The 14059-nt window shown below is 43.9% G+C and overlaps 3 protein-coding genes across 3 annotated transcripts; 2 read left to right on the top strand and 1 right to left on the bottom strand.

Annotated features, from left to right (window-relative positions):
- Positions 1-520: 520 nt before the first annotated feature.
- On the top strand, positions 521-1133 carry LOC128725638 (multifunctional methyltransferase subunit TRM112-like protein). Its single transcript, XM_053819398.1, has 3 exons — positions 521-624; positions 703-804; positions 870-1133. Exons 1-3 carry the CDS (start codon positions 547-549, stop codon positions 1056-1058), a joined length of 369 nt encoding a protein of 122 aa, XP_053675373.1. The 5' UTR covers positions 521-546; the 3' UTR covers positions 1059-1133.
- Positions 1134-1276: 143 nt separating this feature from the next.
- LOC128725623 (uncharacterized) lies at positions 1277-9783 on the bottom strand. The gene is made up of 10 exons (XM_053819384.1): positions 9710-9783; positions 9379-9493; positions 8736-8906; positions 8392-8564; positions 6922-7257; positions 6231-6484; positions 5949-6162; positions 4554-4949; positions 3470-3625; positions 1277-3394 (listed from the first exon to the last, which is right to left on the bottom strand). Exons 1-10 carry the CDS (start codon positions 9781-9783, stop codon positions 3190-3192), a joined length of 2094 nt encoding a protein of 697 aa, XP_053675359.1. The 3' UTR covers positions 1277-3189.
- Positions 9784-10389: 606 nt separating this feature from the next.
- Positions 10390-13027, top strand: LOC128725630 (integrin-linked protein kinase). Its single transcript, XM_053819390.1, has 5 exons — positions 10390-10515; positions 11006-11171; positions 11248-11432; positions 11502-12030; positions 12096-13027. The coding sequence occupies exons 1-5, from the start codon at positions 10427-10429 to the stop codon at positions 12471-12473; spliced, it is 1347 nt and encodes a 448-aa protein (XP_053675365.1). The 5' UTR covers positions 10390-10426; the 3' UTR covers positions 12474-13027.
- Positions 13028-14059: the final 1032 nt, after the last annotated feature.

The following is a 14059-nucleotide window of genomic DNA, read 5'->3' as shown; positions in this document are numbered from 1 at the left end:
TTGTGTTTACATATTATACTTTTTTGAGGTTATCTAAACTATAAAACTTACCAGTGGAATTTGTTTACATATCAGCACCGTTTTCTAATTTTGTTGATAAATTGTCGATATTTCGAATATCAATTTTAATTAGTCTATTTAAGTATTATATTGAAATTTATCACAGTTTGTGTTCACATATTTTGTTTTTAGTTGTTACAACCTACCGTGGTCAATTGATTATGGCAATTCTGCCCTTCCTCAGAAATAATCAAATGAAAACTACGTTCTGCGCAATAATCAGTACTTTTATATGTTAACTTTCTATTTATACGCTAGTTTTTCTAGACTTATACGTAAAACTCTTTAGGGAAACAGAAATATTTACAATGTATTCGTATTATTATTGTTCTACAAAATAATGCGTGTTTTGATTTCCAGCTGTCAATACGATTTTCCGAAGGGCTACCCCTCTGTGCCGCAATGACATTGTTTTGTTTACATTCAACGCATGCTTTTCGTTTCGAATCGATACGGCCGATCGTACTGCTTGCACAGCCCTCGAAAATGAAATTGTTAACACACAATTTCCTCACTTCCAAGTGCATCCGTGGTGTTAAGGTGGGCTATCCGCTAAAACTGAATGTAAGTTTTCCTTTTCATTAGCGATATTTGTGATATACGGATTGAATATATTCCTTAACCGAGCAATTCGTCTTGCAGATTGTGGAGAAGAAAGTCGTTAATGCTGATTATAATTCGGAATTCATCACCCGAATGCTACCCCGGTTAGAATGGAGTGCTATTTGTGTAGCTGCAGCAAATGTGAGTATCACTGAAATGAATTAATCAGTCAAATATCCAATTGATAACCACTCTTTTTTTTATAGATTGGTGCCGACATTCCGAGCACGATGCCTGCAGATATCCATAACGATGCAGAGACGTTACAGAAATTACACCACATACTATTGGAGGTGGACATCGTCGAAGGCACGATGGAGTGCCCGGAGACGGGACGCGTTTTTCCGATCAATAACGGCATCCCAAACATGGTGCTTAATGAGGACGAGGTTTAACAACCCGTAAGGATTATTGCTTTGTGTAATGTATAAGTTTAAGCTACCATGAATACAAATAATCGCACTTAAGTAATCGTGAACTGCTGCTTTATTATTGTTATAAAGTTATTATAAAGATTCATTTCCCGGACGGGTGGATTTTTGCTACAACACTGCTTTATACATCAAACATTGGAAGAAGAACAATGCTATCATGGAATAACACGCCGTCGATCGTTTTTTGTTTTATCAAATACGTTCATGCAGGATGCGTTGGCAAGGACGAATGGATTGCAGTTACTTCTTGCAGTAAGGTACATTTGATCAAGCCGCATATCGTTTCCAAAAACGATTGATTAGAGATGTGATTAGATAGAAACACTGTAAATCAATCGTTTTCCATTTTAATTTGTTTGCTAGTGCTTTTTTCATCAACCAAATATAACTGCAACCTTAAACTGTATGTCTCTTGGAAATTTGCGTTATTTTGAATTTAACCCTACTTTGAGTATAATTTGAAATTGATCTTTGGTAAATTAAATTTGATTCATCGATTTTGTCACACATCGCTGCGTCAGGAATACAAAAAAGACAACCTCGTTGTAAATCACACTTCCACTTTCGGTAGCGGACCCCACTCTCCGAACGATGCGGTATTATAAATCCTACTAACTTGCACATTACCCAAGTACATATAGTTATAGTTAAACACACTTTCTGGTTTGCGATCCTTGCATTGGTAGAATGCTCTACTCTCGTCCCAAGTGGGCCATCGTAAATGTAGGCACATGTAACGTAGTTATCGCGGGATAAACTAGAAAAAGCACAGCAGCGCACCCTCGTGACTTGCTTTTCTTGACGCCGACTCCCGTTGATTAATTCGTTCATTTTTTTTGCTATGGTAAAGTGCGAGTTGAGAAGCAACAAGGATCCACGTTCCTGCGGACTAATGTCCAGCAACAACCGCCCTATACTCGACTACATATGCTAGTATACCTGTAAGTTATAGTGGATAGTACTTGTAATGCACCGTATATGTTTGCGCGAGATTAATTCTGTTACTATTTTAAACTGCTATAAAAATATTGCACCTAATCTTTGTGACCGTAATCCATATATAATTTGCAGTAACAAGTGTTTATTTTCCATTTCCCTCCCTAAGAAAGGAAATTGTATGGCTAGTGCAGCTACAGTAGTGCGTAGCGATATACCGTAATATATGTAATGCCTCCCCAGTGAACCCTGTTGTGAATCTATCTGGAAAAACATTTGTTGGCTACAATCACTATAATTATTCCACTCATGCAGATTAACTATGGCAAGTGGGCAAAATAGACTGAGATTGCATGATCTCTTTCCTAAAGGTTTATGCACCAAGAACTTCTATCATTACATGCTGCAATTTCGTGTTTCGTGTCGTATTACTTAAATTCTCTATCGGTAAACAATAGGCCTCTGTTGCAAGAGCTTTCGTGAACGTATAATCACACTTCACGAAGCAGCTATATCTTTCGATGAAAGGGCGGCCTAAACGCGAATAGATCAAACGTATATCGAATGAATTTGGAATTGCCCAAAGAATTGCAATGCCCATTGCATCGGTACCAATAACTAAGGCAGATTATACTCGTTATATACGGGTACACAAACCACACATAAGTGAGATGTGGTTGTCTACAATTATTAGTGGTATCGACGCAGTGCGAACTGCAAATAGTGATTTAAGTGACTTAAAATTAATGACTAAATTAATTTAAATGCAGCAGAGCTGACTTTTTGGCTCGATTTCTAGAAGTAATATGTAAAAAATGGATATCTTGATTTAAAAGAAAAAAAATCCTAGAACACATCTTAAGATAGAACCTTAGAACATTAATACCAGTTACGATTTCTTGAATGTTTTGTCATTTTACACGCTTGTGGATTTTTTATGCCAAACACAAGCTACATCATGGCACAATTTGGAAATATCGTTACAGGATAAGAAAAAACTTCACATTACACCAGTTTGTGTACCGAAACATCTACGAAAACATCACGGATTTTGGATGGATTTTGCTTTAAACGAAAGAGTCCAAATATTCCTACATAAATGTGAAATGCTTCCACTAACCAAGCGTCTAGCGGAAACATCTTAAGATTTTGACGACTAGTTGCACTTCACATCTTTCATGATTTGCGAGTACATGCTCCCCTTGGCTAGTGACCCGACCGGTCCCTTACACAGGTCAGCATTGGGGCCAAGGGCCTTGTACGTGCGCTCCGTTCGAATGGCTCGATCCGATCCATTCGCCATTTTTTGGCTACCCTTTGCAAGATCGGGGTTCGCACCATTCCACGTAACATAGTCCGTCCTGTGAAAAGATCATGACAAGGATCAGTCGCGTTAGAATAGAGCGGCTCCGGGATGACAAAAGTTGTTAACTTACAGCAGCAAATCGTCGTTCGGGCCCTTGAAGAGCTTCACGTTTGGTCCCTTGGTGGAGATTCGCGATGTCAGCTGGGGGGACTTACCGTCCACCTTGTCAGCCATCTGTTGCTCGCTGGACTCGTCTTCTGACGAGGATGTTCTAAAAATAGAATACCTAAACATTACACCGCATGGGACGAACACCAGAAAATGTAATGCAAGGACAGCGGAAGAGAGAACGAGAGAACGTGATAGAGACAGAAAGCGCGACAGAGCGTATGGGAAACAAAATGGGAGATATATGATGAAGAAGTAGAAAGATCAGGTGTGATTAGCGTAAAATGGAGATGCGGAAACGGGTTTTCTTTTTTCTCCGTATCGATGGAAAATTTCCAAGCACTCTTCCTCTCATTGAACGTTACGTCCGCATGCGTCTACAAGATTACATACGTGTAATAGACTAAATTTACTGCAACTAATACAATAGAAAATATGCTGCTACGTGTTTTCTTCTTCTACTGCGAATGCTACACGTGGCGAATAGCGCGGTTAGAAACTACATTTAAGTTAAGATGAACATTACAACCAATTCATACCACGAGCCCATCTACACTACGGTGACGAACAATCTAACGAGAAAAGTATCGATGGGAGTAAACGGTGTGTATCGTGCAGTCTGATAAGGATTTTTTTGAGATTTTAGGCGATTTGAATGATAAGGCAGACACACGTAATGTCGACGTTACCTTATCGTAACATCGCTTTGCTAATGCTACGTGTGCGTTTTACATTCTCAACAGGACTATGTACAACAGGACATGAGCAAAACGAAAAACAATAACCTCTCGAAATTGTCAAATAATTCGTTAGATGCAATGAACGTGTTGGATTGAAATTTAAAACAATTTAAAAGAACCACATAGCCTCCGGAGGACCGGATACGGGTACATGAAACAATCAACAACAAATTAAGCTAAACCATAGCATACCAAGAAACGCCCACATACACCCACACATACACACGCACACACACACAACAGGAAATAGAGAGGATAAGAAAACGAAGTGGTGTTGGAACACACTAGAGAAAGAAAAGATCATACTTTGCGTGATCGGTTTTGGCTTTCGGGCGGCTCTGCTTGCCGGTTCCAGTGGCCGCACCGGTAACAATCGAAGTACCGTGGAACGTCCCATCGACATGCTGCTTCGGAGATTCGGGAGAGGAATCATCCCCAACGGCTACGACGCTGCTGTCACTGCTGGATTCCGTTGTCTCGGTGGGGCTTGTCTGCCGATCGTGCCCGTCTGAGACGTTCGCCGTTGCGGGCGATGTTGAGGCTTCCTGCTCCGAAGCGGCACCCGGTTCGATCGAGGATGGAGCCGCCTTCAGGACGCCGTCGTCGGAGGCTGCAGCGGTCGTTCCCACAAGGACACCCCCATCGTGGGCACGCTTAGCCAGCGGTGTGCGGGGCTGTGACGAAACGGTGCTATTGCTTCGGCTGCAAACAGGCGCACACGCACAAGGCACACACACGAACGCGGTGTTAATGGTGGTGATGGTGCCGCCAAACACACAGACACAACACAAATAGGCCGCAATCGGGTGTGCCATATCAGCAGAACGAAAAACAACAAATCAAACGCGACATCCGCGCAGGACACGCACGCAGGATCCGCGCATCGTGGGAGGGGCGATCATTCGATTAGCGAAATTATGCACCAAGATTGTTGTTGATGGTTTCCATATGATTTGATTTTTTTTTGGTTTCGTTTGTTCGTATGCAACAATTTCAAGAATCGGGTAATGGCCGTGATTTGGATGTCGAATGAAAAGAAAGAAAAACAAGAACGATAATGAAGACGGAAAGAGGAAGAGAGAGAAGAGAGTAAGAGAGAAAGAAAGACAGAGGGCATGATGCAGATTGATGCATATCGAATGCATGATGCGTCTGAAGCAGTAGGGACCGCTCTAGTTGATGCTGCTTTCGCTCGGATCCTATTAGTTCCATGACACTCTCAAGCTCTCTAATGTAGCAAAGGGATCGCGGTTGTGGGGTGATCCTTAACCCACAACGCCTATGGACAGCGTCGCTAGGAAGCATATATGAGACGCATGCAGATGGCAGCTAAGGGGATGTGACGAGTATCGCACAGAAAGGACACTCGATGGCGCAAACGATAAACGATACAGATTACACGATAAAACATAGCACTGTGCTTCAGAAGCGGTTTTACAGTACAGATTACAATGCTACTGACATACACATTAGTGAGTTCGTTTCTTTTGCTGCGACAGTCACTCGGAGGAATTGCAAAACTTCAAAGGAATGTTGAAGTTCATTCTACCGTGTAGCATTGCGCTACGCGACCGTCCATTGGGGCCGTGTTAGCGAAAAAAAAATGGCATCCCTTAGCAGTTTTGCCGGTTCCTTTTACTCACTATTATATCCTGGGTAATGCCCGTGAACCTCACCGTTCATCGTGCTCGATCGACCTACCTCGGCCCGGCGCTTGCCCCGCGTGCATTTTCCTTATCCTCATCCGACTTGTGAGGGGCCTCGATCTTAACGCTCTTCTTCTTATCCTTGTCCTCCTGGATGACGATGTTCAGTATCTTTTTGGCGCGTTCCTCCGAGTAGTCAACGCTCTCAAGCGCCATGAGAATAATTTTCTCAGGCGTGTCCTTGTACTTCGTCTGGAGCCGTGATTTTACTACGAATAAGAAAACAGTCTCAGTTATCAGGCCTTTACAAAATGGTACTGTGTTGACAGGTTCATACTTTTCTTTTTTTCCTCAGGAGACTTCAGCTTCGGCGTCGGTGTCTTGGGTTCTTCCTTCTTGTCCGCATCCGTAGCCTGGGACGTGCCAGTACCTTTACGAGAAGACGAACTTCGTTGCGGTACCGGTTGTTCCCGCTTGTCGTAACCCATCTTCAGCAGCTGCTGCGATGCATTCTGCACATTGTTGTCCGCGTTGGCCAGCACATCGAGAATGAGCGTTTCTTCCGCCTTCGGAAAGATGCTCTTCATGTACCTAAGGAACGAGCAACATAATTTTCCATCAAACTCCGCCCGGTGATACGCAAGTGCTTAATTACAGGGGATCAGGTACATCTTGTCTAGTTGGTTCTAGCAAATAGGGAAAAATAATGGCGCTGTCGTCATGCAATTGGCAGCGGGATATAAACGAAAGCGTAATGCTACTTCAACATATTGTACGGAAGTACGGGAAAGAAACATATATTCAGGGAAACACTGCTCATCCGGATGCTAAGGACTACCGACAAAACTGAATCAAGGTGTTCGTAATCAACCGAATGGCTAACAGTACAACAAAAGGCGAAAACGCTAGCTCGGTGTAAAGCAAGTAAAAACAAATAAAAATTTCCACAAAAAACACTCAGCAAGCAGGCAGGCAGACAGGCAATTCAGAACAAAAACGAGAGTAAAAGAGCGGTTTTAGTTCGGAACCTCAGCTTCATTTTCGGAGACGAGTGCGGCTTCGGCGAGCTGCGGTAGCCATCCGTCGGTCCGTTTCGCGGTGAACCGTAGCTGCCACCGTATCCGCCAGCGTAGCTGCCACTAGCACCACTGGCAGGCCGCGGAACAGGACTGCCCGTGCGAGAGCTGGACATTTCACTGCGACCACCGAGCACGGGTGTCATCTGGAACGCGGACACAACGCCCATCGCCGTGTTGTGGAACGGCCGATGGCCCAAAGGTGGCGTTGAGTACGGGCCCGGTGTCGTCAGGGGATGCTTCTCCACTTGCAGCGCGCTTATGACGACCGCCTCCCGGTTGTAGTATCTGGGACCATTTCCCCGGAGGCACACAGGCCCATTTTTCAATGACAAACGAGTACGAACGCGTGAAGGAAGCGCGGGTTTTGATTATACGGTTAGAGGCGAGCGTTAAAGGATAGAGAATGATTCGATACGGAAGAGTTAGCGTGCGATTAAAAGTAGGATAAAAATGTCAGTGTCGTAAAACATGGAATGCCGGATACAACACGGAGGTTTTATGAGAGCCATTTCTATCGCCATTCCGGGGGTCGGATCGCATGTTTTGCTAAATAATTTATCTGATAATGAATGTTATATGAACTGGTGCAAATGAACGAACAGTATCTATTGAGAAACGCCGCTTGAATCGAAGAAGTTTAGTTCCGTTTCGTTTGAATATCGATAAATCTTAGTTAAGCGCAAGTTTTCCATCAACGACAGTGTATCGCGAAAGAGCGGCGCTGTTGCTATAGCAAGAACAAAACCAAAAGCAAAAGTACTGCCGTGCTGTAGAAATAGAGTTGGTAAGCGAAGATCAAACAACCATTTCCGTATCTTGCCTGTAGCCAACTCAAGATTAAAGATTGTTATAACGACAGGCTAGGGAAGAAGTTCGTGAACTGAATCTGTGGTGAACTAAATACGACAGCAAAGCAAAAGCTGAGTTACCAAAAATAGACAATACTATGGTACCGACGATGTCATACACTTAGATTAATGAGATGTGCTTTGATGCGACGGCAAAGATAAAGCACAACATTACGGACAACGAGTCAAAGCGTTAAAGCAGACGTGTGCGATTCTTTGCAGGCATCGAGGTCAGTAGTTAGTGTAATAGATGGTATAAAAAACATATATGTAAGCATTTTGAAGAAAGTATTCCACTCTTTTCTGGTCAAGTGTAACTGATAATCATTAGTATGAATGAACAATAAACGAGTTCCATACATAGTTTCGAACAATCTGATGAATTACAACAAATTGTAACATCTTTACAAGTACACCTTCCGGACTATACAACCCGTTCTAGTTAATTCTGAGCATTTTTTATATGAGTGTAAATTTTCCACGATGATACAGAATAGATTGCTTGATAGTTTTGATGTTAATGTTTCGTGAGTGCGGTAGTTTGCTCCTGCTATATAAATGATACACTTACTTCTTTAGCAGCATGCGGATGTGAGTTTCCGGCACGGTAGGAAACATGGAGTTTATTTTAGCCACCGTCAGATCGGTTTCTGCCGCCGTCACATTCGTGGTGAACGTTGTCTCCACCATGCCCTGGCGGCCGAGTCCCATCCGGGGGCTAGACCGTACCATCGGGGACATTTCCTGTGAACGAAAGGTAATTCAATTACCAAGCATGAAAAACCCAAAACCACAAGCCCTGCCACAGGGTGATGAGTCACTACGGGCTGCGCTAGCGCTGTTAACATATAGCAACAGGGCACGGTTACTTGCGCTCTCTTGTACCGGACGGGGATCGAATTGCGAGGTACTTACAATGTGTTGCTGTTGCTGCTGTTGATGGTGCTGTTGCTGTTGCAATCTTTGGGCAAGGTTTGGACTAGCATTGAGGCTAGGCACACCGGAGGGTGGATTCTGGAAAGCGGCCTGGGCTGGATAGAACGAGTTACTTGAAGGGTACACATGATAAGGAGAACCATGCACGGGCTACGGAGAGTTTGCGACATGGTGATCCGATTGGTGGAGTATAGCGGCCACGGTTTTGATATTGTTTTGTTTTTGTATTAGGCGATGCAATTTCGATATACAGGATACAAAATACACGGATGACACGGAACAACAGATACACAGGATACGATACATAGCGGTTGAAAGAAATAGAACGAGAGAAAGGCGTAGCGTAAGTAAGGGGACAAGAACGTGGAAGAGAGAGCAAGATTGGAATAAAAAAAATACTAGCTGGAAAGAGGGAATCCCCAAGGCTGAATACTTCTACGAACATGTTCGTACGGCACTTTCTCGTTCCTCTTTGCTCATTAACTAATCCCAACCGAAACACTCGACGCTCTCAGGCAGAAAGGGCCCTCCTTACGCGCCTCGAGCATTACTTGGGCTTCGTCAAGGATCTCGTCGAGGACACGGACACGGTGCGCTGTGACACACATTTGCATCCACCCACCTGCATGGAAATGCTGTCGTTCGAAATGTGGAGTGGTGCTCCAGTTTGCAGCTGGCGAATCCTAGCCCGTGGATCTTCCCATTGCGTGGATTTGGTGAACAGGTTCACGTAGTAGCTGGTTAAATGGCACAGATAGCAAAAATAACACGAACACGAGTTATGCAATGTGTAAACAAACGCTCCAGGACATTCATCAGCGCCATGTTGGATTTTCACACACGTTTCCAAGCGGAGAGAATTTTCCACAATCGATTCGCGTTCGGGCGGAACGCGGCTTTGCTGCCTCGATTGCGCTTTCAAACATTACACAAATGCCACCGGATATACTTACTAGCGACCCGTTCTGGGATCGTATTTACAATCCCATCCGGGCGGTAGTCCTAATTGCTCAACTTGCTCGGACATGGTTTTTACACGCTTCCTCACTGATGCTTTCTGTGCAAGTGATGTTTGTTATGCTGCTGGGGCGACTGTTGCGACTGCTCGGGGCTCATTCGTTTACGACTGAAGCTTATACGCTTCGGAAAAAGGCGTACCACCCAGCGGGCTTTGGGGCGTGAGAGAGCGGGCACACGAAAGAGAGGCAACAAATTTTCCCGCTGACCGGGAGACCAAGTTTTTCCCGTAGCAAAAACACAAACCTTAAAAACATGACAGATCGAATTTTTCATCGATGACGTCATTTTCGACTGTCATTCACACGATTCATTAGCTTGCAAGCATGAGGGCTCATAAATGAACACCCGTCTGCTTAAGTCATCTGCTGCAAATAAGTCACGGCGCATCCTGCAAGTGAGCCGAAAAACTCGAATTATGTGCAAATAATCGAATCTGTACTTCCCAAAACCAGCAACTTGTGCTTCCTTAAGTGAAAAAGTTCACCTTTTTTCAGTTGTTCTGTACTCCCGAGCAGAAATAAGTGAACTGTTGCGATTTAAAAAGCTTCACCTCCACCGAAGTACGTGTGGGAGTTTTGAACCATCTGAGAAAAGAACTTGATTTGGTTGGTTGGTTGGTTGGAATACTTTGAAAAAGAAACACAACAAAAATGGAGGATATTTTTCATTGGTGCCGTGAGGGTAACTCTATTCAAGTGCGTCTGTGGCTGGACGACACCGAGCATGATATGAATTTAGGGTAAGTGTACGGTCCATGAGAAATTCCTGCAACACCCATCTGTCATGTCCATAAACGGAATAAAATTGCAACAGGTGTAAAACGTAAACAACGTTCGTTTGTCGGTAGTAGAAAGATCGTATGTTATAAAAAAATTCTATAGTGAATAATATTTACAACATTTTGCTCCTGTAGCCCGAAAAATGACGTCATGTATTTACGTTCGTAGTGTTTACGAAAGGGGGATGTAGCAAAGAAATGTTTACCGTTGTGTTCATTTGTCGGCAGCTCGTTGACAGCCGAAGGAAATGAACATAGCCTGAAAACATCGCTTTCCTTTGTTTGTGTTCATCCAGGGAATAGAAATCTTGATATAGTCTAGTTTAATATATATATATATATATATATATATATATATATATATATATATATATATATATATATATATATATATATATCAATTAACCGTTAAACATTCAAACTTTTTCTTTATATTCTCAATATTTACCAGAGACGATCATGGATTCAGCCCGTTACATTGGTGTGCCAAAGAAGGACACACTAAGCTTGTGGAAATGTTGCTGCACCGAGGTGCTCGAGTCAACGCCACCAACATGGGAGACGATATACCACTCCATCTAGCTGCTGCCCATGGGCATATGGATATCGCTCAAATGGTAAAAAAAAAACAATCTTTTTGGCCGATGAAATTGTTCTACAGCTCATTGAAACATCATGTGAATTTTTTTCTAGCTAATACGCCATCGCTCTGATGTAAATGCTGCAAACGAGCATGGAAATACACCGCTACATTACGCGTGCTTCTGGGGTTATCAGGCAATCGCCGAAGAACTCGTGAACAATGGAGCTTTGATTTCCTTGGCTAACAAAGATGGTGATACACCATTGGATAAGGCTAAGACTCTACTGGCTACACGGTTAGTACAATCCGACGGGAAAGAAAGAGAACATATTTATGATTTTTTGGTGTGTCCTTCTGTTTTTAGGTTGCACAATCTAGCCGTTGAAAGTGGACAGGAGTTGAAGAAAATCAGCTTCAAAGATCAAGGATGGGCTGGCATGAAAACCCGTTCACGCGACGCCACTCTGTCTCGTTTTAAGGGCATCAATATTCAAGAGTTGACGTTGCACAATAAGGTAGCGATAACGCCCGGTGGAGAAACATGGCGTGGTCGCTGGCAAAACAACGAAATTATCGCCAAAATTCTGGCGATCCGCGAGTGTACTGCACGTGTCGCACGTGATTTCAACGAAGAGTTTCCTAAGCTACGAATTTTCTCTCATCCCAACATTCTACCCGTCCTCGGGGCGTGTAATGCTCCAACGAATTTAATCGTCATCAGCCAGTTTATGCCGCGAGGATCGCTATACGATTTACTGCACGGCACTGCGGGCATTGTGGTTGATACAGCGCAAGCTGTTCGGTTCGCCCTCGACATCGCACGTGGTATGGCGTATCTGCACTCTCTAGAAAGAATTATCCCGGAATATCATCTGAACAGTTTTCACGTTATGGTGAGTCAAGGAGGCCACAAAAGCTGACCCAAAACGTTCTCATGATCATTCTTTTTATTTCGCAGATCGATGACGATCTGACCGCGCGTATCAACATGGCGGACGCAAAGTTCTCCTTCCAGGAGCGCGGTCGGGTTTATCAACCGGCCTGGATGAGCCCGGAGATGCTGCAGAAGAAGCGCAGTGAACGTAACTGGGAGGCAAGCGATATGTGGAGCTTTGCGATTTGCATCTGGGAGCTGGCGACAAGAGAGATACCGTTTGCCGACTTGACGCCGATGGAAGCAGGCATGCGAATCGCTACCGAGGGTCTGCGGGTTACGATTCCTCCGGGCACTTCACCTCATCTGGCAAAGCTGATCAAAATCTGCATGAACGAAGACCCAGGCAAACGTCCGACCTTTGATATGATCATACCGATCCTTGATAAGATGAAACGCTAAAGACTGCCCCTTTGTCGATGACACCAGTGGCTTCCGTCAGTGTGCCTCTTTGAAAAGTGCCTTTGAAAAGAATGGTTTATGTTTTACCTGCTGATCGTTGTGTCGAATAGCATCCTCAACAACAGTACTAAAAACTCTCTTTACTTTGAACTGTTTTTTATTTAAATCCTGCTGTGTAACGTTACATTATTGTTATTTTATCTGTATCGTGCCTTAACAAAGAACTAGCAACATGTAGAAGGAAAGTATTAAGCCGTGCGGTTATGCAATTCAAACAAACATAGACCCTATATTTGCACGCACAATGTACTCAATCTTAACGTTTCACAAACGAAACGATTGCAAAGCGCAAACGGGTTTTGAATGAAAATTCAAATCAAAAAGGTGTTCGTTTGTATTAATTTTGTCCGTTAGATTTTGGCACTTTTGTCAACACAGTAAAACTTACACTAAACCTCTTAACTGTGCGTTGTAGTTATTTAGAATTAATCCATACATTTTATATAAACAATAAATTCAATGTTAACAAACTATATGGATGGTTATTTTTTGTGTGTGTACGAAACTGTTTATACATTTTAAGTATTTTGCAATTATTGATTTATCCGAAAAAAGGAAGAAAATCTTTCCAGCGATTGTGTAAAACGATGCATCCTATTTATCACGGATAACATACATTTTAATGCACCGATTGGCAGCGAATAGCAACGATATTCGCTTGTTTTATCTCGCTCTTGCGGCGCTCTTGTCAGGACAACATTAGCACAAAGTAAGGCAGTGTGTCCATGACCTGCAGTAACATTTCGCTGTGCACTTCCTGCTATCAGGCTCAAAGTTGAATAAAGTTTACATTCTGCGCGCGCTCTCTTTCTCCTTCTGCTCGGGTTTGGAAAGCTCGATTCTCTTTGACCGTGCCAAAAAGCAGCTCCTTTTTCTCCACCGTGCCTAAGAGAAATTGCGTGAGAGAAAGAGAGAAAGAGAAAGAGAGAGAGAACGAATCCCATCGGATGGATTCCTTCCTGCTAGGACACCGCATCAACTGGCATGCGGAAGGAGAACCAAAAAGGACAGCCACCTGCCTGCCGGTGCAAAAGCAGAGAGGGAGAAATTAACTTTTCCACCCCAGGCACGGGTACGGCCAGAATGTAACCAGGTTGCCGTACTAGAGCCACCGACAAAGCAGGCCGGAGCGCGCGAGCAGGATCCCCACAAATGGGATAAATTCGCAACAGCCTACTGCGGTGAAAGATTGCCGATCCTGCCGACACACACGCCACATCGCACCGGGTGGAACGCGGTAAAGGATGTCAAGTGTTTGGGCTGCACGGGAATCGCAGTTTTCATCGTCGTCCTGGCACGCACACACTCGATCCACAAGGAGTCCGCGAGAAGTGTCGCGTTGCTGCACACGAGTTCTGCTCGCTCGTTGTTCTTCGAAAGCCGCGTAGTGCGTAGTGCATTTGGAGTGAGCTTTCCGTGCGAGGTGGTTTTGAGTGCACGATGTGTGATTAGATAATATCTCGTGGTGTTCCGTTCCGTGCCGATCCATCACATCCTGCTGCGGGACACCAGTGTTCCGTGAACCG

This window comes from Anopheles nili, chromosome 3 (assembly GCF_943737925.1).
Source record: "Anopheles nili chromosome 3, idAnoNiliSN_F5_01, whole genome shotgun sequence".
Lineage (NCBI taxonomy): Eukaryota > Metazoa > Arthropoda > Insecta > Diptera > Culicidae > Anopheles > Anopheles nili.
This window is presented reverse-complemented; position numbering and strand designations above follow the sequence as displayed.